Below are 26,790 nucleotides of genomic sequence, written 5' to 3'. Positions count from 1 at the left end.
TTTGAAAATAAGAATATGCTGTCATTTCTCCTATCAGAAACAACTCTGTTCAAGAGCAACCAGAATCTTGCTAAGATGGCCTTAAAAAGATCATATTTCTTCATGGATAGTCTTAGATGTAGACTTACACAATGTAAAGGTTAATGAAGAGAAACAGTCTAAGAAGCCCTATCTGCATATTACTGTGAATTACAACACGATTCAACCACCAGAATTCTTCACCTCCTTTTACACTAAGTGAAAAAAAATAACAAAAAGATTTTTAGTTTCTTTTTAAAACAACTAACAATGCAATAGTGTTTGTCAGTGAAAGAGTTTTTGACAAAAGAAATGCTTTCATTGATTATCCTGAATTATAAATTATAGCTCTCTAATTTTTTCTCTTATAAATGAATACTTTTCACAATCTAGCCTCACATGTCAGACAAAAAAAATGAAACTTTTATAATGGAAATTTAATTATAGTACAACTTTTGCCAGTTGTCATTCCAAAGTCATCTATAATTATGCTCAGGTCATTAAAAGTATTTTTTTCATTTACATGGCCAAACATGCCTGCTACTTATTGGTTCATCTGCTCAAATTCAACACTCTACAATAGTAATTAAGAAAATTACTGAATTTTTTAACAAAAATTTAAGCTAATTGCAAACAAAACATCTGCAGAAATAGTCAAAACAAAGAGCAGCTGACAGACAGTTCGATTTTTGTTTCCAAAGAACCTAAGTTTTTAGAAATGAAAAGGCACTTCTGCATCTCATGAGTAAACACTTATTATTACCTTTTTGCTTTACATGCATTTTTCCATATAACTCTAAAAGATAACAGTCCACTATAAACATGATTCTCCACTGCAAAATTTCAGCACCAAAATACCTTCAGAGAAAGGTATTTCTTTTTGAAAGTTCTGAATCATGAACTAACAAATGAAACTGAACTCTCCCTTTTCCAAAATAAAGCCCTTCTCTCACTTTCCAGAAGTGGATCAAATTTAATGGAATGAGTAAGCATGAACTAAATGCAGAGATAGTTGTTAATATATTTTAAATAATAACAAGGGTGCTCAAATGATGGTATAAATTAAAAGACAGCTAAATGCAGACATCAAATGTATAAATTTGAAAATACAGTTGTTGAAATTACTTGAGATGTTAGGCATACAGAAATGTAAGAGCAATAAATTATTAACTTAACTGGAAATTTGATTTCAATATCCACTATTTGTCTTTTAACACAGTACCTCACAATAATGCTAAGCAAAGCCTTTCCCAATTTTATTTCTTCTTTCTTCTTAGAGATCAAAGTTAGAATTTCCCTGCTGAATGCTTTCCAGTAAAAAGTTTTGTTTCCTGGGCCAGAATTCACACAGCCATGTAGACATGGAGTAGGAAAAAAAAAAAAAAAAAATACAAAAGAATACAGAGCAGCTTTCCTCATGTTTTTGGCCTCTTAAGAGTCTGGAAGAGTCTCAGCTCCATGGGGATGCTCCTCTCTGCCCAAATAACACACTCATCAGCAATTAGATGGATTACCAAAAAAAACATCATTGTTTTACAGCTACAGAAGTTGAGGTCTAGTGCTCTGGAACTGTCTGAACTTTATTTTTGTTGTGAACAGAAACATGATGCACACTTGCTCACCATGAGAGACCCTTGGATTGCAGGACAGCATCACTTATTTACAGCACTGTAGCAACCTAGTACTCTGAAGAGGGAGATTTTTTTCCTCCAAAGTCAGGATATCTCTTCATCAGGATCTGCCCTGATTTCAGGTCTCAAACTTGACAAAAAGTCTAGGCTATAAAGCTGTAACTAACTTTTTAAAAAAGGTAATACTAGAAAAGCTGGAACTTAGCACCAGCTTTTCTTCTTAGGAACCCTTAGGAGGTTGGACTGAATTCTGCATACAACTCTACATTTGCAAAACAGGTTTGCAAAGCCAAAATGCCTCCCAAGCACTGAAAAAAACCTGGAAGCACCTGAGTGGTGTAATTGTTCATTTTCCTTTGAAAAGAGGCAAAATTAATATACCATTCTTTCTAAAAACCTTTGATAACTACTTTTTTTGTAATTTGACAAAAGCTTAAACTACTAAAAGGTTTAAAAAACTAGAGCATTTCTGTGTTTCTACGTCATTCCTGGACATTTCATGCTTCATAGATACTTCAGTAGAATTATGCAGTTATGTGTTTTTAAAGCTGGGCAAAGCTGCTGGGCAAGATAGCACACAGTCTAACAGCCTCAAACAAAAGAGTAAGCCTTAAAATATTAAAACCAAGGAGCATGGCTGTCTGTTCATCCATTTCCATCTTTCAACACCCTTTAAAACCACTGGCAAATTTCATCCAAATAACTTGCTTAAAATTTAAACTGATTTGACACAGTACTGACAGAATTTAATTCCAGAAGATGAGAGAGCCAAACTAGTGCCCCCATTCAGGAGGCACAGGGCAGACAAGCAGAAGTCTAACATCAAATACTCCATTTGTCAACAGATTTGTGGTTAATTGGGTGCTCCTTCCAGCCATGCAGGTCTGTCAAAAAATGGGATTACCTTCACAAGGTGATATTTAGCATCATAGATGTATATGGGACATGTAAGTTTCCTGACTCCTAAAACAAAAGGAGTCTTTAGACTCGGCTCAGAAGTTTACACAACTGTTTTTTTTTGGTCATAGGGTTGATACATTCATGTGTATATCTGAAGGAAAAGAGATGGGGATAGACGTGTATGTCTGTATATACACATACACACTCTCTGGCACACACCATCAGTTATTCTTTCAGACACAAACTGAAGTAAATATACTTTGGTCACTTCAAATGTATAAAAGATTTTGCTTTGGGATAAGACCAAGGCAGAGGAAAAGCCATACTTTGCTGTTTCATTTGCTAAAGATTTTGCCAAAGGATTAACAAAATTTAAAATGAAGTTTGCCTATGAGTGGAAGATGGTATAACTGTTTGTGAGAATTGAAACAGCTGATGTAAAAGGAGAAAGTGCTCAGCATAAAGTTGGTAAGGATAAATTTCAAGGCACCCATGAAACTTCACTGGAAAGATGCAAAATGCCCTTTCCTGTTATTTTTAATTGCTTTTAATAACAAGAGAACCAATGCACTCATTTAAATCTGCAGCAATATTATACTTCTGAGAAGAGAGATCCAAAGCATCCATGAAACAGCTTATAGTGCATTTGTTCAGAACAGCATAATGCTAAGGAACACCCCTTAAAACAGTATTTTTTTACAACTATTTACAAATATTTATAATTTACCACTTCCATTAAAGGTGTCCACATAGCAGTCTTTTATTTATAACCAGTACACTCCCAGCTTGCTGGGTTTTCCTCATTCCACAACAAGTAATTCTGCCTGAATTGAAGTTGGGTATGATAATTGTTTGAGTGTGTGTTTTTGGGCTTATCCTTGTAACTAGTGAGAGACTACAACCAAGACTGGAGATGAAGACATGTCATAGGAGAAATCATATTATCTACTTTTCCTTAAGGATCATTATGTTTTATTCACATTCCCTCCACCTAGCAGATGTGAAATTAATAATTTTGCCCCTCGGGTTTGCTCTAAGTTAGTGAAGGTTCATTTGTCTCAAAGAGCAGGTTAATTTCTTCCTCTGCAAATGTTTTGAAATGGGAATCTATTAAATCTATTAAAGTGAAGAAGTAAGTCTCCATTTATATGACTGCTTTTCATACAAGCAAAGACATGGCAGTTATTTTTACATACACACTGCTTCCATCTGTGTATTAACCCAGCTGTACCTGTCAGGAAAGAATCCCAAATGTTTCTCCTTATTCCAGTGTGGAGCTGCTCAGAACAAACTGATCTGACAGTCAGGTTTCATGCTCTGTGTCCTTACCTATATTCCTTTTATACTTCAGCACGTGTCAGCAAGAGTTAACAGACCTACATATTTTCAGCAGTTTTCCTGTCCCCTTTTTTCCTCTCCCCTTCATGTGGTGGGGAGTGAAAATGTTCTGTTTCTCAAGTGAGATTTCTGGATGTTCTAGCTAACCAAAAACTATTTATTTACGGACCAATAGAGACACAAAAGTGCAGGTACCAGTAATTTCTGTGTAGCAGTTCTCATGATTGCTAATATTAGGATAAATTTTTGTGTTCACAGGCTGAAAATTCACCGAATGGAGAACCAACCCATGACTTCCCCTGCAAAGGAAAGATATATTTGGGATGAATGTGTTTATTTCCTAAAATAAACGTTCTGGTTTTGCTATCTGGCAACTACAAATTTAGAGAAGCATCCAGAATGATGTAGTGCAACTCAAACTTTTGTCTGTGATGAAATCTTTCCATCACACTGTACCTCACTGTTTGTACAGCTTCAGACAAGGACAGGAATACAGTGTAAAGACCATGATACACCCCTGAGTATTAAAGCAGAATTCAACAAACACCATGATGACAGCTTCTCTTCCCAGATTTTGACAGAAACTTGGAATCACAGAATAGCTGAGGTAGAAAGGGCATAGTTAATCTGGTCCAACCCCCAGTGTACACCACCCTTGCTCTAGCAGTGCCAACTACAGCATCTTATATGATGTCCAGACAACTTCTGAGTATCTCCAGTGCCCTTTACTCACTTACAAAACCAGTTTGGGTTAATGAAGCATGACTTCCCCTCTGTGAATCCATGCTGACTACTCCTGATCATGCTTCTGTCCCTTGTGCTCCTGGAAATTGTTTCCAAGACTGGCTTTTCCACCATCTTCCCAGGGTTTATGGTGAGACTGTCCAGGCTGTAGCTTGTTGTTTGGTGTTTTCTTTTCTTTTTTTCTTTCTCAAGAATTTAAAGGACTCCTAGGGATTTGGGAGGAATTTGGATTCTCTGGGCTTTTCCCAACCCAAGATTCCTGATAACTCAAGGGGGGCTGCTCTGTAATACAGCATCAGAGAAGTCATCTCAGTAACACCTTGGGCACTTGTTTCCAGACAAGTGGCTCCCAAAAAAGAACTTTCATACAGTAGGCAATGCTGAACACCATTTGTATTTTCTGAAGGGCCCCTTCCAAGAAGTCCATTTCAGTTTTGTTTCACCATCAGAAGTAGGTGATCAGTGATACAGATATATGGACATATATCTCACTACACAGTATTTTCTTGGAATTCTCTTAAAATCTTTCAGTTTACTACCTCCTGCACATCTGAAAGCTGCAATTCACCTGCTACAGCACAGAAAATCCAAAACTAGCTTTTATCCTTAGGAGAAAGTAACCTTATGTAAGGTAGTTTGTGTATCAGAAAAGCATTAGGAAAAAAAGACAATGCAGTAGGATCTTACTTTCATAATAAAACCATAAATGAAATGTAAGTTCACTGTGGACTTCTAGTTCTGATAAATCAATGCAACTTTCTACTAAAGTTTATTACGGTTTCAGGTTAGGAATGGAGACTTTAGAAATATTATGGAACTTTTCCATGGAAAATAAAATGGTGCAATATCTGCAGCCTATTCCTCAGGGTTCAGGTGTCTCTGACCTGAGGCCTAGCTCTAATACAACACAGCTGCAAAACCCTTGGTTAAAACTTCTGAAGAAAATTGCTAAGAGGAAAAGAGCTGTGGAAAAATCCTGCAGTATGGCTTCAAGTTGACATTTTCCTATGATCACAAAACTAAGCAATGTTAAGACTTTGTTATATGCCTGAAAAAACCCTGAACCTCTTCACAGGCAGCTCCCCATGGTATAGCAATGAGAAGAAATAACTTAATTCTCAGTGACACTAAGATCCTTCCTCTTTTCTTGAGACAAAAAGGTCAAAAGATTAAAGTCTTGAAGGACAGAGAAAGGCAGATGCCATTTTAACCTAGAGAAGTTCTCAGGAAGAACTCATCTTTCCTAATAGTGACACAGAATGGGGAAGAGCATAGAAATCAGCAGTAAGCACCTCTGAGTCTCAAGAAAGGCCAGGGCATGGACACTGACAAAGGGAGAGACTAACTAGAGATTTAATAAAAGAAGGTGGGAGGGTGGAAAACAGGGAAAAACTGATTTATTATTCAGAACATTGTACACAAGAAGATACAGACTGTCCTGACAGTGCTCCATGTCATGGGGCAGGAGGAAAGGGGTGCACTGAGTACTGTCCAGCATACCACTGAATTTAAATGAAGGGCTCAAGACAGTTCCTGGCCTGTGTTATCTGCCAAGAGATACTTCTGGTGCAACCTGATGCAGATCTGAATTGATAGAGAGAAGAGGATACTCATGCCATCAGTGCATTCTGACACACTTAGATTTTTTTTTCACAATGCCAGTGGGCAACACAGAACTAATGAAAGAATTCTGACACCTTGGAAGATTAACCAGCTGAAGCCAAAACAATGAGCAAACTGAGAAAAACAAATATTTTCTTTTTCAGGAGAGGGGATTTAAAGAGTTCCTCTTCTCTGTTCTTCCAGATTGTAACAAGTCTTCTAGGAGCAGCAGACATTTTACAGCAAAGCTGCAGCAATGTTTCAAGAGCTCAGTTGTACTGGGAGTAACACCTTTCCTTTGACAAGCTCAGGTGATGGAACAGAAGAGACAGCAAAATCAACTATGTTAATTAAAACATTACTGTTATTTCATTGTATGAAAATTATTGGTTAAATTGACAGTGACTGTTTTTGCAAAAACTCCAGGGCAGTAATTGTGTCTTAGCACAAAGAAGCAGAGCTCTGACTCTTAAAAAAACTCCACAGTTTGGGGATAATTCATCAGAAGACTCTTTCATGGCAGTCTTTTTATTTTTTTTCCTTAAATTCCAATAGTTTTCTGGTTCAGTAAAGGAAAATATGCTAATTTTTAGAAATTATGCCAAATGTCACAGTGAAAAAAAAAAAATGAGAAAAAGAAAACAACTTTCCCTAGGGGGCCTTAACAATCTCCTCCCTTAGCAGGAGGGAGGATTTTATATTAACTTTTCTTCCTAAGGTAGCTGTCTTTAAGACATATCTGGTCACCAGCAGATTCAAGGAACATTAATTAGAAATAAAGTCTCCTAATAAGAGGAGCCATAGCAAAAAAAAAAAAAAAAAAAAAAAAAAAAAAAAAAAATTGCAGGAACTCATTTAGCAGTTCTGCATTATTCAGGTGTGTTTTAACTGGGGCACTGTTTCATTACCAGAATGCAGGGACACAGACCAGACCAAGATTTGTACCATGCAGTGAATGTCAAAGACAAAGCACACTGGAAAGCCCTGACATAAATAAATCTACCCACAGAAATACTGATATGGATGAGAAGAAACTACAAAACACAGTGTCTGTTATTAATCCTTCAACATACCTACTTTAGATTTACTATGGACAGTTCCATTGGTTTGGGGTCAGATTGGGTCTCATCAGGATCAGGAATGACAGGACAAGGGGAAGAGCTCAAACTGGAAGTAGGTTTAGACCAGACAATCAGGAAGAAATTCTTTACTGTGAGGGTGGTGAGGCAACTGGAACAGGTTGCCCAGACAAGCTGTGGATGCCTCATCCCTGGCATTCTGCATTCTAGGTTCACAACACCATACAAGATGGTTGTGGGGAGAGGGAGCTTTGAGCACAGGAACAGGTGACTTAAATTCCAGACAATCTGGGAAAGTCTCCATTTCACACCTCCTTTCTAAGTCAGACTCAAAGGTGGTTCACCATGGCCAAAATCCACTAAACTCCTTCAAATCTGATCTCCACATTCTAGGTTAAATCAAATCAAATGTAATTCTTTGGCTTTCTGAGAATTACATTGCAAGAGCACTTACATTATATTTCATCAAAAGGAAACAAAGCACTTTCTAAAATGGCAACTCCTCCAGTGAGTTTGATGCAACCAAGTGTAGAGATATTATTTTTAATTTTCATTCTAATTATAGACACTTTTATTTAGTAAAGTTACAGATAAGACTTGTCTATTACAAGCCTCTGAAATCTCATTTTGCTAAAATGAAAACATATTTCAAATGCTTTGGAGAACCATTAAGATTATTGAATGTCTAGCATACTGCTTCAAGTCTCCAAGTGGTTCACTATCTTCCCCTAGGGAACAGGCAAGCAGCATGCAATTATCACAGTAATTAAAAAGGTGCAATGATTCTTCTCTTAAAGACTCCTGTTTTATTAATTCTATGGTATGCTTTGGAGACTGGCATTATTTTACTCCTACCCAGCTTAATTATACTGTCATTAGTTTATCAGCATCTCTTTTTAAACCCTTGGGCCAGTTATTAGCATGTCACTTGCTAACAGTTAACCAATAACCACTACACCTTCAGAGCAAGGTCTTCTGCTATAAAGAAGCCAATTTGTAGAGACAGATTTAATATCATCATTCAATTTACATTTTTCAGTCATTTAACTTTCTGCTTTTAATTTAAGAAGGCTACTGTTTAGCTTAATGAAAACACAAATAATTCTGATGTATTACAAGACATTACCAAGTAATAAAACACTTCCAGTACACAGTGGTTTATGAAACTGAATGCCTGTTTTAATACTCAAACAGTATCTACCACTGAGAAGAACAGAAAGGATATGATATTCTTAAATATAACTAAAATTCTGGATACCAGTCTCGACTAAGTCTGGCTGAGGTGGAATTAAATTTCCTTCATAGCAGCCTGTTTGGTGCTGCATTTTGTGTTTGTACCTAATCCAAGGCTGGTAACACAACACAACTCTACAGGACAGACAGGCTCAGTTACACAGCACCCAGTACTGCATTACCTGATCAAACAAGCAGATGAAAAAAACTTTTTAATTTTAAAATAACTGAAATACCTGGGTATTAAATATTTACTTACCTTGTCTAGACAGAATTTGCATTAATATGAAAGCTATAGTCACCCAGAAACCCTCCTGAAGGGAACTATGTTTTATTTTTATGCTCCACTTTTGACTAAGCTGAAGTTATCTTAGCCTAGTAGAGAAAATCTTATAAATAAAAAATACTTAACTATTATTATAATTTAGCTGTCCTGTTTTTGGTACTTTTACTTAAATACTTTTTTCCAGTAATGGGAGAAAGAAAAAATACAAAATAACATCAAAGAATTAGTACTTGTGTAAGTTTGCACCTTCAGAACATAAGAATGTGATTCTCACAGCAACTGTATTTCATTTTGTGTTTGACATCACACCAGTTCAATTCAGCTGAAATGACAGTTACTCACTGACAGGTGGCCAAGTGACTTTACAAAAAGTATATGCAATGGAAATATATTATTTCTGTTGAAGTACATAATATTTTCTGTTAAAAAGACAAGTAAGACCAAGTCATTCTTTAGAAGACCAGGAACAATAAGCAAATACCACTTGTTACTCCCATTTTCTCTAGCTACACTCCTGTCTGTCTTCCACCAGCTTTACAGCAGCAGAGATGATTCAAAATATTGGGGGAAAATATTAATGACCAAAGAAAACCCAGGTCACGGTATCCTCTATTATTTTCTGAGCAGCTAAATGCCAAACTAATATAACTGCCAGTCTTACTGAAAATTATTCTACAATTCCTTCTGTATAATAGGTGAACTTTGGATGCTATTACAATCAGAGGTCAGCTCTATTAATTATACATCCAAAACAGGAGCCAAGATTGCCACAACACACCAGAAACTGCACTGCCTCATTTAGTGAAGAGACATGCTGTCAGTCACTCAAGAAAGCAGTCCTTTGCTAAACCTCATCTGCTAATTGAGACTCCACTGTGAATGCTTTTGCTGTTATACAGGATCTTTTTCCACTTTATCTACAAGTTTGATGTAACTGACATCGAAAAGGAAAAAACATGCACAGTCATGATTTCATCTACAGTCTACAGTGGCACAAAAAGTTGCTTTCAAGGTCACTGTAGCTGCAAAATGCTAAGAGGTTATACTTAAAACCATTCAGTCTTAACTCCTGCAACCTGTTTAAGACAGACAGTAAAATGTGCTAGTGAATTAACTTATGTCTTCAGCCCTAGAAAGATGTTTACAACTCTCCTATCACCTTGGAGTACTCACCAGCACATTTTGTCCTTGTTTTGAGAGCTGGGCCAGGAGATCCTGTTCCTCCTTCCCCTGGTCTGGTAAGTAATACACTGATTTCATATTCTGTGTCAGGATCCAGGTGCCCAATCTTATAGCTTGTGGAGTCCACGGGCTGTATGTCATACCAGCTCCCACTTGAAGTTCGATACTCAACTTCTCTTTGGATAATGGGTCCATCCCCATTGATGGAATTGGCATTCAGCTGGATCCAGAGGTAAGTTGCACCAACTGAGGACAGCTGAGGTGGAGCAATGGGCACTGGTGGCTCTGAAAAACAGTAAGGTATGATAACAAACTATGATTACACTTCCATTTTTTTTCTGCTTCTAAAACATTCAGATAAGCAACAGGTTTTGTACTACATTAGGGTTGAAGTCTGCATGAAAATATGGGCATGAACAAATCACCACTACAGACCAACTGATTTTCATTAAACTGCAATATTCAGATTATTTTGCTTATGCACTTGGAGATTTTAACCTGAATATTTTGGTTTAAACCACATAACCTGAAGCTTTTGGTTTTACCTCCTAACTTCAAATCAGGTGCAAATGGAATTCTATTCAATACACATTCCATGGCAACTCCCAGTTTAAAAAGAAAGATAATCTCAGGTTTTCTCATACAAATACAGTTTGTTCTGGACATTAATATTAATCCTACTCAAAGCTAATGTTTTTAAGCTAAAATTTATGTTGTAGCCTATGCTTACACATAATGAGAACAGGAATTTCTGCACAGAAATAAAAAAATTATTTATTTTTAATGTACTTAACTACTCAGCCTTCCTATTTTCAGACTTCAGTGTAAGCAGAGTAAGTACAGTAATTTTTCAAGTTCTGTATTTTGGTTAAAATCAAAGAGCTTCTAAATGAAAGCTCAGGGATATCTTGAGTTTTTACTTCATGTAAAGGTTATTTTCACTGACTACCACACAGAAATGGTACTCTGTATCACAGAGCAAGCATGCATGTGATACCCTGATAGTTTGGATTCTAAAGGTTTCAAAACCAACCAAAGTTTTTGTCCAACTCACTTTAAATTACTATGTGATGGGCATCTTATTTTAGATTAGACTGCAGAAGTAATTTGCAGACATCATCTTTTTTTAAAGGTAAATAACAAATTATTTTTCCCTACTGGTTAAATTACACTGCTGTTTCATGCATCATATATGCAAAAAATTCGCCTTCCCACTGGTTAAATATATTCAGGTAGAATGAAATCAAGCCACCCTAATGAGGCACTGTTAGATTCAACATTCTTAACATATCTATCAGCAAACACTGCCATCTTCTTAAGGCTACACAGAGTATGCAATGAACACAGGACATCTGTCTTCCCTAAGCTTTAGATTCAGATTTATTCTTTTCTACTAGCCATTTCCCTCTCTGTTGAGATAGGTAGTCAAAGAGACAAGAAATTGAATTCATGTATTTCACCATTTTGTCATGGTCTTCAAAGTCACAGTTAAAGCAAAGAACATCAAAGAATGAAGCTAAAGGGAGAAAGGATTTCTGGGAAGCATTCAGTATTCCTGAGAAACAGCAGAACTGCTATTTTAACAAACATGTAATTATCCTACAGTATGCTACCTTTCTTCATTTATAGGAAGAGTAACTCAGAGCACTAAGTACACTGAAGATTAGCTGTGCCTCAGATAGATGGTGTTTCTAATTAGCAGGGCTCACTTGCATGCAAGCTTCGATCTGTGCAGTCTGACAGCAATTGCTGAAACACAACACTACACACCAAACACAGCCATCATCACTGTGTGTTTTCTTTTTAACAGAACTAAGTGATTACTATCATGAAAAACACAATACAAAGGGCAACAAACCAGAACATCTCCAAAGATATCTAATAAGCATTACTAATTGGAATAGACATAAAAATAGTTAAATATATTGTGGCAGATTCCAGGATATAAATAATATTGGTTAGATTTTCAAATCAGCAGTGAAAGTATTGTTTTATGTCAATAGCAATATATGGCAAACTGATGTCATTGCTGAGTTAGAAACATACTGTAGTTTTATTGAAACTATTCTTCCTAAAGTATATAAACTACAGCTTCATACAGTGACAGTATGTCTGGAAACAGTTCTGACTTGACTCAAAATGATTTAGCATCAATTTAAATCATTAGGCTGTTTTGTGAACCAAGACGTGAAATGGAACTTTTATAAAGCATCCTAAGGCATTTACTCAGCCATGCTGAAAGAACAGTTAATTACTTTCAAGTTTCAAATGCTACTAAAGGCTGTTGAAGTGCCATTCAAAATGCAAACTCAGGAGTTAGGTCACTAAGGTTAGTGGTTACACCAATTCATTCCAAATATTACAAGTACTTGAAACAGACAGTATTTTATTGTCTTTTTATACCTCAGGGCATGTTTTTCATTTCTCTGGGACCACAATGAAAAAGGTTAATTCAAGTTACATTATTTCAGCAAAACCTGCATCCACTGCAATTTCATACTATTAACATGGTTTAATACTAGAAGTTACATTCTTACCAATGATCCAGACTACCTAAAATCAACCTTTCATTACAAATATGATGCTCATATTGAGTGACTGGTTAAAAACATGAGACTCAATTAAGCAGATCCTCTAATACAAACACTGTATATCCCAATATAATGAACTGATTTCACTAATGAAGTCTGAAATGTATTCTTCTGTCTAATTAATTTATTTTTTTCTTTCAACAGAATGATTTAGTATTTTTAGGATGCTGAGAAGTTTGAATCACTTAGGTAAGTACCACACTGCAGCACTACTGTCCTTCACTAAAAGCAGTTTTACTGGCAGCCACTGAGGTAGTCTCAATAAAGTAACATGCAAATTAATACCTTTATGGAACAGTACAATAGACTTGATATTTCAGGGCTAGGTATGTTCAAGGAAGGATTTTCAACTGACAGCAGAATTAAGTTTGTAGCAGTGGCTATTTAGTACAATGACTTAGCTGAAAGAGGAATTCTTCCTTGCAGATCTCCTCTTGAAGCAAGCAGGCAAAGCTATTCAGTACTGGGAAGCCCCTTTAAATGCAGGTTTTTAAAACAGAATATTAACTGAGAAAAAGAAAGTAAGTGGGTCCATATTTCAAATTTTATGCCATTTAGACTTTGAACAGACATGTGACCTCCTCTTGAATTCTCTGACAAATGACAGTGGGCACAATCCCTTAGGGAAACGAAATAGTGGCTATCTTACAAAGCCAGAGACCTGCAGGTGACAGAAAGCTTTAAGCAAGTGCTCTCAGGTCACCCTACAGAAATGGATCATTTATATTAAATGTGAGAAAAAGACAGGCTTTGTGATAAGGAGCAGCCCTTCTCTTCTACAGAGAACAAATCTAGCCATACATTAATGTAACCTATTATTCTTATGTACTTTTTATTAATTGAAAAAACACTTGAAACTGCAACTCCTTCATTTAAACTGCTTTGGACTTAAATTATACAGATTTTTCAGACAGTTTCTACATCTTAACATGTTTTATTTTGCAGTTCTTTTAAAATTTTAAATTTGGGAGGGGGAAGGCATCACACTGAGATGCCACTGGAGATAATGTAAATCTCTAAGATTTAAGCAAGTTGAAGAAGGCAAAAATAGACATTTCTTCTCTGTGGCTCAGAAGCACTATCTTGAAAAATGACAAAATCTACTTCCTCTCTTTTTGCAAATGCATGGATGTGTATATGTTTACCTTCCCCTCTTTGTCACAAAACTATAGGATCATGTTGGAAAAATCTTCAAACACCAAGATACCAACCAAACCATGGCACTAAGTGAATGTTTTCAGGGACAGGACCCCATCCCCTCCTTGGGCAGCCTGTTCCAATCCTTAAGCATCCTTTTGATGAAATTTTTTTCCTGTTGTCCAACCCAAATCTCCCTGGCAAAACTGGAGGCTATGAGCTCCTGGGAGGAGAGACCTGGCTATGAGCCCCTACCAGGCAGCTGCAGAGAGCAGTGAAGTCCCTCTGAGCCTCCTTTTCTCCAGGCTAAACCCTCAGCTGCTCCTGACCCACCCTCCTGACCCTCTACCAGCTCCCTGCCCTTCTCTGGACTCTCTCCAGCCCCTCAATGTCCCTCCTGCAGTGAGGGGCCAGAACTGGACACAGCACTCAAGGTGTGGCTCCCCAGTGCTGAGCACAGGGGGGACAATCACTGCCCTGCTCCTGCTGGCCACACACAGCCCAGGTGCCACTGGCCTTCCTGGTCACCCAGACATGCCACTCAGGTTCAGCTGGCTCTCAGCCAGGCCCTCCATGTCTTCCTCCCCAGCTTTTAGCTCTTGTTTAGTCCCAATTTACACCTCCCTTCCTCCTCATTTCAAAAAACCTCCCAGTCTGCCTTTCCTTTCAGTCCCAGCAAGAAAAACCTCATCTGGGTATGCAGCTTCTTGTTCTTGCACTTCTCACTATCCACATTGTTAACCCATCATTCTTTTACTCTCAAAGGACAAGGATTCAGCAAGATGGAGGGCTGTTTACTAAAAGTACACTAATGGTAAGCTCATAGGTCTTGATCCCTGTGCCTGGATCCTGCCTGCCCCAGAGGAGCTCAGATCCCTGCCTGCAATTAAATTCCCACACTGCATCTAGAATTTCAGGGGAATTTGAAAGATGAACTCAAAGAGGTCTCAGGATCTTGCTGGATTTTACTTGGTAGTTTGTTAACTAACTATATTTGAGAACAGACTTTCACAGGAAGAGAAAAACAACATTCTTGACCTAACTAGTAGCCTCCTGAAAAAATATTACTGCTTCAAAGTCCAGAGCCTCCAGCACTGCCCTATGGCAGATTTGCTAAGATGGATGAAGTATATCAGCTCTTCTAGCTGGAGGTTTCCTCAACACTTGTGGGCTGAGGCACACACTCACATTAAAAAATACAAGTCTCCACTCAGTTTGCCAAAAAATGAGTATATGAAACTGGACTTCATTATAGGAATGGTTAGGCAAAGATAAAAACAAATCCTAATGCCAGCACTATTAGTAAAAAAAGGGGTACAGATAGTGATGGATCCAGCATGAAAGGTTAGCTAGAGAGAGCAAAACAGATGCCAAGTATCTCTGTATAATGTATGAGAACAACTGACACCACAGGTAAGCAATCACTGATATTTTCTTACTATGTCTTGATGTCAAAATGACTTTGTCCTCCAGAATAAATTCTTTGCTCTAGAGGTCCTGAAGAGGTTTGGTTCTGTTCCCTGTGTTAAATTTTCCATTTGGAAAATGCAGACATTTAAGCTGCCAGCATTACAGATGGCTACCTTTCCATGCCCTTGCTTAAAAACCTAACCAAACTTCTTTTAGCCAATTTGACACCTAGGTTTACCTTGTTTGAACTCAATAAGCAGTCTGAACTCTGTAATAATCTGATGTCTGCTAGACAGGCTCATTCTGTTCTCCTAAATCTAATCTGCATTGGATCTGCCCACTATTAGAAAACTTCAACCTAGGGACTGTGTGTAGAACTCTAATTTACTTCACCAAACCCATTTAATCAATTCCACCCGACCATTTTCCTTTTGCTCAATGTTTGATTACTTTTATGTCATCTATTAGATACGAGCTGATGTTTTTTACAATAAGTGGGTTATCTGACAAGGCCAATTTCATGCCTCCCATTAGATAAAGTGACATTTCAATCCAATTCTCTGACAAACTTAGATGAGGATACTGTGCAGTTTGACCACATACAATGACAAGGCACTTGTCTTTTCAGCCTTTCTTATCAGAATAAACACTCAGATAAATTGAAAACCTCCCCTTCAGGATTTATTTAAATAGAACAATCAATACTTTATTTCACCATCCTCTAAAAAGCATATAAGCTACCACAAACAAGTTTTCAAAAAAGGCCTTTTTTCCCCCCCTTTTTAAGGCCAGACTAATTGTTCACTGACAAGCTTTTTCTCATTCACTAGACAATATTCGTGTTTACAATTATTTAATAACAGAACTGACAGCTCTTTAATTGTGATTTTCTCCCCCTCCATACTGCTGAAACCTTGCTATAACATGCTCACTCAGGTAAAAAAAAAAAAAAAAAAAAAAAAAAAAAAGAATAAGAACACCTGGCAGTTTCTTGCACGTCTTCAATTTTTAAGATTTCATTCCTATTTCTTTGTGATTCCAGGCTTGTTTTGCAGCACCTGAAACTAGCAGCCCTTCTGCTCTTTTCAAGAGTTCTGGTACCTGGTGTCCAGTGCCACACAACATCATACCACAACAGCACTACAAAGCTTGAAGAGCTTTACACACATAATTGGAATCTACTTAGAGTAAGTTCCTATTTAGTGAAACTTTGTCTACAGTGAAGTAGAATGAATATTGTTCTAACCTGCTCTACTGTGCAAACATCTCTACTTAAAAGCAAATATATTTTGAAAAAAGCCCTATTCCAGTGCAGAACGTTTTGCAACTTGAGTTACAGGTTCAGTAACCAGAATAAAACAGAGCATGATAAATGTGAAGAACTGATTATCTTTAACTTATAAATACTGTGTTTGACTCTCCTGTCATTCTAGCAATGTAACTCCAAGGAAATTCCTCACCAGTTTAGTTACACCAGCATAAATGAGAATTAAATTCATTGTTTGTAACAAAGAGGGGGCAGTAATTACACCACTGTTTTTACACATATTATTATTAAGCCATCAGCAATTCCCAACTATACTAAACATTACATGCAGTGTGGGCATATGTACATTTTTCATGATTAATGAAAATATTAACATATTAAAAATATATAGCTGCACTGAAATCAACCCATTATCTTTCAAGTCTGCTAACTGATATTGCAGAAAACCTGCTAAAAATTAGAAAATAGAATTTCTTAATTATATGTCATCAATAAGAAAGCATATTTATTAATTAGCCCCTAATGCTGCTGTTTAGTACATCTGTTAGTGCTGTTAGTCATCTAACCTTTTACAGCACAATGCTTAAAGTGGGTCTTTTTAGGTCAAAAGGAACGACCTGCAGGTGGTCTCATAAAAGCTCCAGCACAGGCAATGGGGATTACCATAATTACTTTGCTACTCTACAAGTAGTTAATGGGATTACACCCTAAGGCTATCCACTTGCTCACAGTGCCCAGTGCAAATTTTCTAAAAGAATCTGGGTAAGCACAAATGCTTTAATGATACGCTTCGTAATTTCATCTATTGTACCTCAAAAGAAGTACTAATAAATTAAAGCACTCTGAATCAAAGAGACTGAGAAGAAATTAACTCCTTTGGCTTCCTATACCTCTTCTCCCTGGTGCTGTTACTCCTCCCTCTGCCTCTGTCAGGCAGTGTTTATTCCTCCTTGTTTTCACTGGTGTTAGGTCTGAAAGATGCTTCATCATTCCTACTGGGGTTATAGTCCATGCTTCCCTTCTTTGTTGACTTTCATACGTATCTATTTTTGGCCACCTACTTTATTTTCTTTTCATGCTTGGACTGAAATAACCTCATTTTTTCCACCATGCCTTATAATTAGATTCTCATCTCACCCACTCTATTTGTTTCTTTTTTCATCTGTCCATTCATACAGCTCATCTATGTTTTCACGGTACAATTTGTTTTGTCCTGTTATCTTCATACCCTGGTTATTTCCAACATCCTTCTCCTGTCCCGTTTCTCTCCATTTTCTCTGCAACACATCCACTGAAACACTATTCTTGCATTTGGAAAACAGATTATTCTTCATTACAGCTTTCTTGCATCTTCTTCTACTGGTGACAGGTTATTCCCCATTCTGCTACCAAAGTTTTTAAAAACATCCCACCATATACTGAAATATGTGCATTTTATATAATCACTTTAATGTAAATGCTGTATATTTTTAGTAAGTATATTTTTAGAATACAATCCCCACGAAGGAGGCAAGTAGCCCTTGTTATGTTCATACTTTAAATAAAAGCTTGTAAAATATGTATCGGTCTGAACAGTGCATTTTGGGGGAATATTTAAACAGCAATCAACAGTACCTAGTTAATTAGCCCTGGTTTCTTCTACCACTCCCTTGTTACAGCTGGATAGACTTAAGATTTACACAAGCAAAACCTATTTACTGAACCTCTTATCAAGTTTAACAGGCTGTGGGTGACACTCTTACTGCATTAGCAACTGCCAGCCCTGACGGCGTGCCGGGAGCAGCAAGCCCTGACCCGCGTGGGGCAGTACCTTTGACGATGAGCTCGGCATAGTTGGACACGCCAACGCCGCCGTCCGTGCGGATCATGCAGCGGTAGTTGCCAGCGTCGCGCTTGGTGGCGTTCACCACGCTGAACAGAGCCACGAACCGCCGCGCGTTGAACACCCTGACGTCCTTCAGCGGCGCGTCCCGCACGTAGATACCCTGCGCACAGGAAATGAACAACATCGTTAGTCATAAAAAAAATAAATTATACTGACAGCACGTTTTACTTCTTCAAGTAAAGAGGAAAGATAAAAGCTGAAGTCTGTATGTTACTTTTACTTGTGTGACAGACCCTTCTGCCTTCCCATGTGAGTTAAACCATTCACCGTGAGTGGGCAACCATTAATCTGTAACAGCTGCTTACAACTCTTTATAGATTAACTAACAGAAAGATTTGAGAGCAATGTAACATTTACTTGCTTAGCTTGTTTTATACAAATACTTAAATCTATTTCTTTTAAAAAAACATGAAGCCCAGCACAGTCAGTCTGTTCTTTTTCTTCCCTCCCTGCACCTGTTGCTTGGCATATGAATTTTGCAGGGGGACATCAGTGGATGGTTCTCCTAGCAGCACCCACCCAAGGGGTTATCAGTGACTCTGCCAGAAGAGACCAGGGACAGATTTACCAGGTAAATGACCTGAAGCTGTCTCTACCTCTCACTTCCTCAGCATGACACTGGAAACCGGCCAGTTTCTATTTCAGTGCAGTGTCTTGCTGTCAATTCAACACATTGCATGTATGGCACAAGAAAATGAGCCCTGTAATAGCTGAGGAGCACAAGGAATGAAAAACTGAGGGGAGAAGACAGAAGAAAGCAAAGATGACAACTTGCCACATTCTTTGACACAAAGATAATAGCAGAGAGACTTGGCCCTCAAATCCTCATCAGAACTCATGCTCCACCTGACCATGAAATAGGATATGTGCACTATGAACACTCAAAAACAGGCAGAAAATGTGTAAAGATTGGAATTATGAAAGCTGGGGGAAAAAAAAGTCAAAAATCTACTGACAACATCAACTGAAACAAGCAAACAAGAAAGATGCACTTTTCATACGGTGATATGTATTCCAACATACTGAAGGCTGCAAACACTATTGAAACACACAGAGAAACTGGAAAACCCCAACTAGCACTTCACAAAAATCACTCTGTCCAGGAAGGCACACACACTGTCTGATGCTATATAATGACACCAGGTATGTTTAGTGGGTTTCTCTGACTTGAGTTTCAAGCAGATCAAGGGTCCTGGACTATCAAGCTTCTATAAACCAACAACATATCTGATGTCTGTTTTTCTACCCTGGAGTTTGTAGTTTGTCAAGCAGAATTTAAGACATACAGAAAATACTGATCTCATTTTACTATGATCTCATTTACCCCTGAATTGGAAGTATCCTTGAAATACAAGTTATAACAAAAGAGCTTTAAACAACACTCACACAAAATTAAACTCATCCATAAATCACAAAAACAAGTCGAAGCTAATCATGCTGTTTTACCAAAGAAACAACATAATTAGCAAAAAATACTGATTCTAATGCACAGTAGAGTTATTTCCTCTTCAAAAGGAAACATGGGTTATAAAGCTTACATGAAAGAGAAAAAAAACTTTGTTAGATGTCCAAAGAAGAACATGCTATCATGCCTTAAAAATTACTCAGCTGTAAATCATTACTTGAGAATTACTTCAGATAATTGACAGGTCCTTAAAAGATTCCTCAAAGTTTGAGCTGCTGATAAAATAGCTTCTTGTGACATGGCATGGCAGTTACCAAAACCTAAACTTGGAAAGAAACATTTCAAACTACTGTTTCAAAACTACTAGTTTTTACTAGTTTTGCCACTGTAATATCCTTCTAGCAAGAATGGCTGTTGATAACAGGAGATAAGCAGTGGGTTAATTAAGATTTTGGAGAATGAATATTCCTTAAAAGCTACATTATTTCTTACCTAATACAGTAATTTAATTAATCCTGATAATCAGAACTGCTGATCAATCACATGCCATAAGCCAGTTTTAAAGTATGTTACTGCAGCTTTCAGACTTTTGAACGATCCCATACATACCCAAATCTCGTGGTTACATTACACCCACCCATATTACTATTTCCATTCTTCTAGTTGCAACATCAGGAAGCCTTATGCAGGCGGCTATTTTTCCTGCCCAGAAATAGGGTAAGTTATTCCCTAGGGAAAAACATACTGCCACACACTGATTAATTCTAGCACCTAAACTAGCTCAGCTCATTTAGAGTGTGAACAAACTCCTCTGCTCTACAGCCTGCACAGGGCACCCTCCCTTCCACGTGGGGAACCTGCATCCACAATTTACCAGGTCTCTTATTAGGAGCTACCATACAACTGTGTAAGTATTTTAAAATAACAATTTCTTGCTGTTCCCACGGAGAAAGAGATGAAGGGAAAGGATTAGGTAATGCCACTGTAATTCCTGCCTTAATTTGCAGCTCATGAAGAGGGGGCAATCATGGCAAGATATGATGCTGGCCCTACACAGAGAACTGTCTCCTACCACACTGTCCCCTTCCCTCCAAGAGACTGATAGAAATCCTATCTGGGTGTTAAGAGAAACTTCCAGCAGCCCTTGAAGGCAACCCAGCCCCACAGGACATACTTCCCATCTTTTCCATGCATATTTAGAATGGAAATTGGAACTAATCAACCCACTGTAGCAGTTACAATAAATTACTGTTTCACTTGGGTCCCATAATCTTTTTCACCTTCTGCTGATTCTCAAATGTACTAATCTCACCTGATTTTGAATGTTTTAACTGCTGTTCTACAGCAAGAAAATCTTAGTTTGATCAAATAATCGACTTACATGGCTTTGGGACACATGCCATCCATTCACATACCAATAATTTTAACTGAAAAAAGAGAGCCCAAATCAGACTTCAGGAGGCTCACATCATTTTTTGCTCAAATGAAAAAGCTAGAGGAACCTTAAATGTAACTTAACTTGGCTCCATAGAGGATTTGAGCATATTTGCCCTCTACCAAAATCCAGGTGAGAAAAGGTAATTAATGGTGGCTTCAAAATTCATGAAAGAGCTCTGGAATAAAAAGCCATTATTATTTTTATTATTACTGTACAAAGCTGTAAAATATACAGGAGATTATTATCAATAAAGATTATCTTGACAGACTCCCCTTGAACATTACAAACTCATGGAGCCAAAGTATAGAGTGTCTAATTATATGTTAGAACTCAAACAGTCCCACAGAATCACTAGCATGACATTTTATACTAGAACTCAAAGGAGAAGAAAAAAGGCCCATTTTTTTCTTTAGTCTCTTTAGGGAGAAATATTTTCAAGGAAAATATAGTGTCTGGAACAGACAAAGACTAAGAAACATAATTGCTTTACATTCTACAAGAAAAAATACAGCCCAAGAGAGCAAGTTTTCCCTCCCTTCTGGGATAATAGCAAATGAGTAGGAGAGCTGCCTAATTGATTTAAGCCTAAGCATAAAGGAACAGTAATGAAGGTAATGAATTCAAGTATAAGAAAAGTTCAATCTATAGGCATTGCAGAAGACAAAGGCTGTGCAGAAAAAAAAAAAAAAAAAAAAAAAAAAAAAAAAAATCCCAATCCACTTCTCTCAAACGCTTATTTCAGCAGTGGACAAATGGCAGAAGACTATTTTTGTCTGAAAAACTGCTATTTACAATTTGATATGTGAATACAGAATCATTTCTGTTATAACAGTAGCCACATATCCAGCTTCACTCCCTTTACTTGGGATTCACATTTTGTTCTCCCTGACTTACTGCAATGATTTCAGTAAGTTATCTGGGTATGGTATCTTTTTTCCAGAATGTAACATGCCCATTTCAGCTCACTGGATGATAAATTACAAGCTCTCAATGCTGACTGCCAACAGCTATTTCATTTAGAACGGCTAAAAATAACATATAAAATGAAAATTTGTTTATTAAGCATACCAGCACATACTGTCACAATTTCTTTATGAATAACTATTGTTAGTAGCATTTAGAAAAGTTTTCATCACTCACTAATGCAACAATCTGAACTCCCACAAATGAGAGTTTGCTTATGATATACTGTTTTATTAGCTATATTCATTAAAACTTTAATCTCAGGGGTTTTGAGATTCTGAAATTTACCAGTAGGTCTTGCAAACTCTCACTTTTTAAATGAAAACCTGAGTCAAATACATGATATTTTATTGAAAAATAAACAAAAAAATGACAAGTCCGTAATTTACTGATCCCATTCCATAAAGAAGGATAAAATTCATGATTTACAATACAGCACTGTGGCACTAGAATAGGTTGTTGGAGCAAATTTGCAGTATCCTGTTTTCTGGGTAGGGCTTTTTTATTTTTTATTTTGCTTAAATACAATTCAAAAATAAATATGGTCCTTTTAACTTTCTTTCCTTTAGCCCTGATTTGCCACACAAAAGTCTAAGGTTTTACTACTGATTAAGGCTGTTAGCTTTTCCTGCCCCTGGGACGTGGAGAACTGTGTGAACAGGATACTTCATTCTTTGGAAAGAGGAAGCTGCCATAATCATTTAATGTTAGACCTGCTGGGACTACAAAGGCCACGTCCCCAGGGAAGAGCTATCTCACCTCCTTGGAACACAAGAACTATGGCCACAGAATAAATACTGAGATCCAAAAATGAAAAGAACAGATTCCACTGGCTGCTGACGAACCTGTGCATTTTCAAATGCTCAGAGAAAGCTTTTAAAAAATACTAAATACATACATTAATAAATAGTACTTAAGCCAACTAATGAAAATATGTAACTGATAAGTCACTTGTAATAATAAATTTTCTATTAAACAACAAGTTATTTAATATATAGGGATATAAAAAAATAAGCTTAATTGAATTTCAGGATATACACAGCTTGAAAAATCCATATTCCTAGTACCAACATATTAAATGCACATACAGACAGCTTAAAGCACTTTAAAATGCACGTTATTTTTCCATTTTAGGCAAGTTAGAATAAAAATAAATAGGCTGATAGTTATTCAAATTACACTTACTAGCTCTTCTAGGCAATGAACTAACACTAAGTCTTTTAAATGAGCAGCAATTTAGCAGCAACAATCCATATATTAAACCCTTCAGAAATACTTTTAACGAAAAAGCAGCAGTAATTCAAAGGCAGTGAACTTCTGGGATGTTACCTCCAGCACTACCAGAAATTATCGCTCTCAAGGCATGTATCAACAATTTTGTGACAAGAGAGTTAGAAGGAAACATCAGTCACCCTCTGTCCACACAGGTAGATTAGGCAGCTTTTCATACATTTCACAGAATAAAGAGTTTGCACTGTCCCACTTCCAAACACCCACATTTATAAAACTTTGATTAGAGTTATATCCGTGAGATCTCAAATAAAACCAGCAAGGCCAGAAGCAATTTTAGTTTAAAATATGTATAAAATATAAATCAAATAGTAATTAATACCTCAGGAAAATTGCTTTGCAGAGTTTCATATAATTCCAGCAACTAAGATGGCTACCTTTGAATTTCTAGATTTGTGTTCATAACCAAGACAACTCTTTGTCATTCTAGATTAGAGCCACCACACAGCCTGTGATTATCTTGTATGTATTCCATCTAAGTTAAAAAAGTATGTTTCATTCAAGAAATAAGGCTATGGTGGAAAAAGATTATTATTGTCCTATTTGGAATTATTCTTCTATGAGACAGAATTCCACTCTGCAGGTGTAACTAATGGGCATTCAAGCAAACTATTATTATTTTACCTATCAAGAAAGATTTCTCCTTTCAGTATTTTAATGTTTGATAACTGAGCCTTTTCTTCAAATCACACAGCTCTCCAGAAATCCCTGTTTATTATGACTAAACCTGAATATTGGCTGGAGCTGCCAGATAGTACTGTAAAGTATGATTTAACTTACACATCAAGTAGTCACATTATCAAATATTAAGCACTGACATCTATTTGAAGACACAGTTGCAAACACAGAAAGTAAACAAAGAAAATGCATTTTCTGGAGTCATTAAACTCCATGTAATTTAACCAAAGCACTTACTCTCTGCTCATACATGGAAATTATTTTGTATCATTCTGACAGGAAAAAATCTGTTATTACATAGACATTTTAGAAGTAAGAAAAATCAACTCAAAAACTAAACTCCAGTTCAATTTATTTCTTATTTTTATTTTAAATTCCAGAACAGCTGAGTTTATATTCTCTAACAATTTGCTAGTGCTCACAAAATATGTAAAATTCCAAATCTTCTTTCCATTCATTTTTAATAGCACACAATAGAATATAAAATGAGTGGTAGAAAACTACAGCCTCCAAAACATCTGGAGAAAACAAAATACCAGGAAATATCTATCTAACAGGGGGTTTAATACTTTGGACAAAAATTATGCCAATGATCCATGTATCTACTAAGCCTTTTGCTGAACTCGTAGCCCTACTTAAAAAGTCACTTACTCTAATACAGTATTTTAATTCTTTGAAGTATGCAGTGCTTAGTATTTTCATCATCCTTTTATTCCTGTTTAAAATTCCAAGAGCTAGGATGAACACCTTGCTAAAAACTGAAGAGAACATATAGAGGAATTTAAATACTCTGGGACTTGGCATTCTGTAGATGCCAGGCTTATGGAAGGCCTAGAAAAGAGCAAAGTGATGAGGAGAAAATAGGAAGTAGAGTTCATTACCTTAATTTTCATCAGTACACACCATACAAAGGTTACTAATGCAGGTCTTTGAATTTTCTTTGCAACTACATAACAGGAGACTTTAAAAACCAGTGCACTCATGCCTCACATTCCCTTTACTGCAAGAGTGTTAAATCTTGGGAAGAAAGGCAGCATGGGAAGAAGAAACTCCAACATGCAAGTTCTGGGGCCAGCCTGAAGTCTACTCCAAACCTTAAAACAAGCAGAATAGCAGGCAAAGCCAAAGATATATTGAATCTTACAAAGCAGGAAAGGAAGAAGCAGCCAAGAGAGAAACACACATAGATTGGAGGATGACAAATCATTAAGGGCTCAGGTACTGCCTCCTGCATATTCTTCCAAATGGGAGGGATGAATGGTGAGAAGAGAGGCAGATAAGAAAGCTGTAATAAACCCCTCAATGCTGACAATGCAATTTGTGAGTAAAGACAACCATGGCAGTAATAATAATACTCAGTAGTAAGGAAGGCAAAAGATGGTCCATGTAACAGGGAAGCTGATACAGAGGGGTCTGGCTGGAGGTGTTTCAGTCTTAATTACTGATACAGTCACGGTGATCAAGTTACAGTTTAACAGCTCCCACTCCCAACACTCACCTTCCCCAGTGGTGTGTTTCCTTCCCATCATGTTCCCTTTGGATTTAATTTAAACTTTACTTTGGTTCTCCTTGCCTCAAAACAGCTTCAACAGCCTTTATTCTTCTTCTTTTTTTAATTTTTTTTTAAAGCCTCTCCTCAACTCCAGTTTGAATACAGTACCTTTCTCCAGGCAGTAAGTTTGTACATTTGTACAGTTTGTACATTTTACCTACAGTATTCTTGGTAAAGGTCATTGTATCTTCCTCCCAAAGGTCCAGCATAACACAGAAAACTTACTGAATTTATTTCATCAGTTCCCTAATTCCTACATGTCCTTAAGTGATTCTACTGCTGCTGAGTAGCATGAGGCTTTTTTGTGGCATAATTCCAGTCTGGGTGGAGTGGGAGGTGTAGCCTGTAGAGCAGCTTTGCTGGCCTGGCTTGAGTGTTTCTCCAGGAGAGAATACCAGGCTTATTTCTGGCTCCACTGTTCCAGTGGCACCGTCTCATACAATGGAAGGCTATAAATTCAGAGTAGCTGCTGCACCACCAGGCATTGGACTTTTTCCAGTTGTGCCTTTCACTGCTCATAGCACAAGAGAAGAGTACACAGTGCCTGCTATACCACTGGTGTTGCTGAAGCTAACCTGCAACAGAAAACTGAGTGTCCAAGGGGGAAAGTCACCTTTAATATCCATTCCCACCACACTCCAAACACATTCAGCTGCACACAGCTTACTAACAAATCATTAGACTCAAATTTCTGCCACTGCCAAAACCTCACTGAAATTAAAACACCTCACAGATAGATCGACTTCAAGATGACATTTTACTTCTTGCACATGTTCACTAGGATTTATCATTAACAGGCCACAATTAATCAATTTCTCCTAGTCTCTGGTTCTGCAAAAATTGAAGATATCATAAGAGAAATCCTAGCATCAGAGAAGTGTTAGTTAAATCTATATTCAGACAAGAATAAACCCAGTAAGCCCATGTAAAAAAGTGTATTATATGCATAAGGTGATTCATATGCAAGGCAGATAAAGAGGGAAAAGGTTTCACCAAAGATCACAGCTCCTTAGACACTTGGCTAATACAAACACAATACATATCACAAGCCTCCTATACTCTGTTCTTCATAGATGTTTTTCTGCCATATGGTAAGATTACTGTACAATTATGAAAAACAACTAAAACTGATTAATGACAATTAATAGAAAATACAGAATA

At 37.1% G+C, this 26,790-nt stretch overlaps 1 protein-coding gene across 5 annotated transcripts in view; it reads right to left on the bottom strand.

The window, feature by feature from the left end:
- Positions 1 to 26,790, bottom strand: part of PTPRM (protein tyrosine phosphatase receptor type M) — a 437,605-nt gene that overhangs the window by 252,220 nt on the left and 158,595 nt on the right. For all 5 annotated transcript variants that reach the window (XM_056483790.1, XM_056483785.1, XM_056483787.1 and 2 more), the window contains 2 exons: positions 18,229 to 18,403; positions 10,005 to 10,298 (listed from right to left, as the gene is read on the bottom strand). In XM_056483790.1, the coding sequence (XP_056339765.1) occupies positions 10,005 to 10,298; positions 18,229 to 18,403 (469 nt within the window). The remainder of the gene's footprint in view (positions 1 to 10,004; positions 10,299 to 18,228; positions 18,404 to 26,790) is intronic.

This window comes from Oenanthe melanoleuca, chromosome 2 (assembly GCF_029582105.1).
Source record: "Oenanthe melanoleuca isolate GR-GAL-2019-014 chromosome 2, OMel1.0, whole genome shotgun sequence".
Lineage (NCBI taxonomy): Eukaryota > Metazoa > Chordata > Aves > Passeriformes > Muscicapidae > Oenanthe > Oenanthe melanoleuca.
This window is presented reverse-complemented; position numbering and strand designations above follow the sequence as displayed.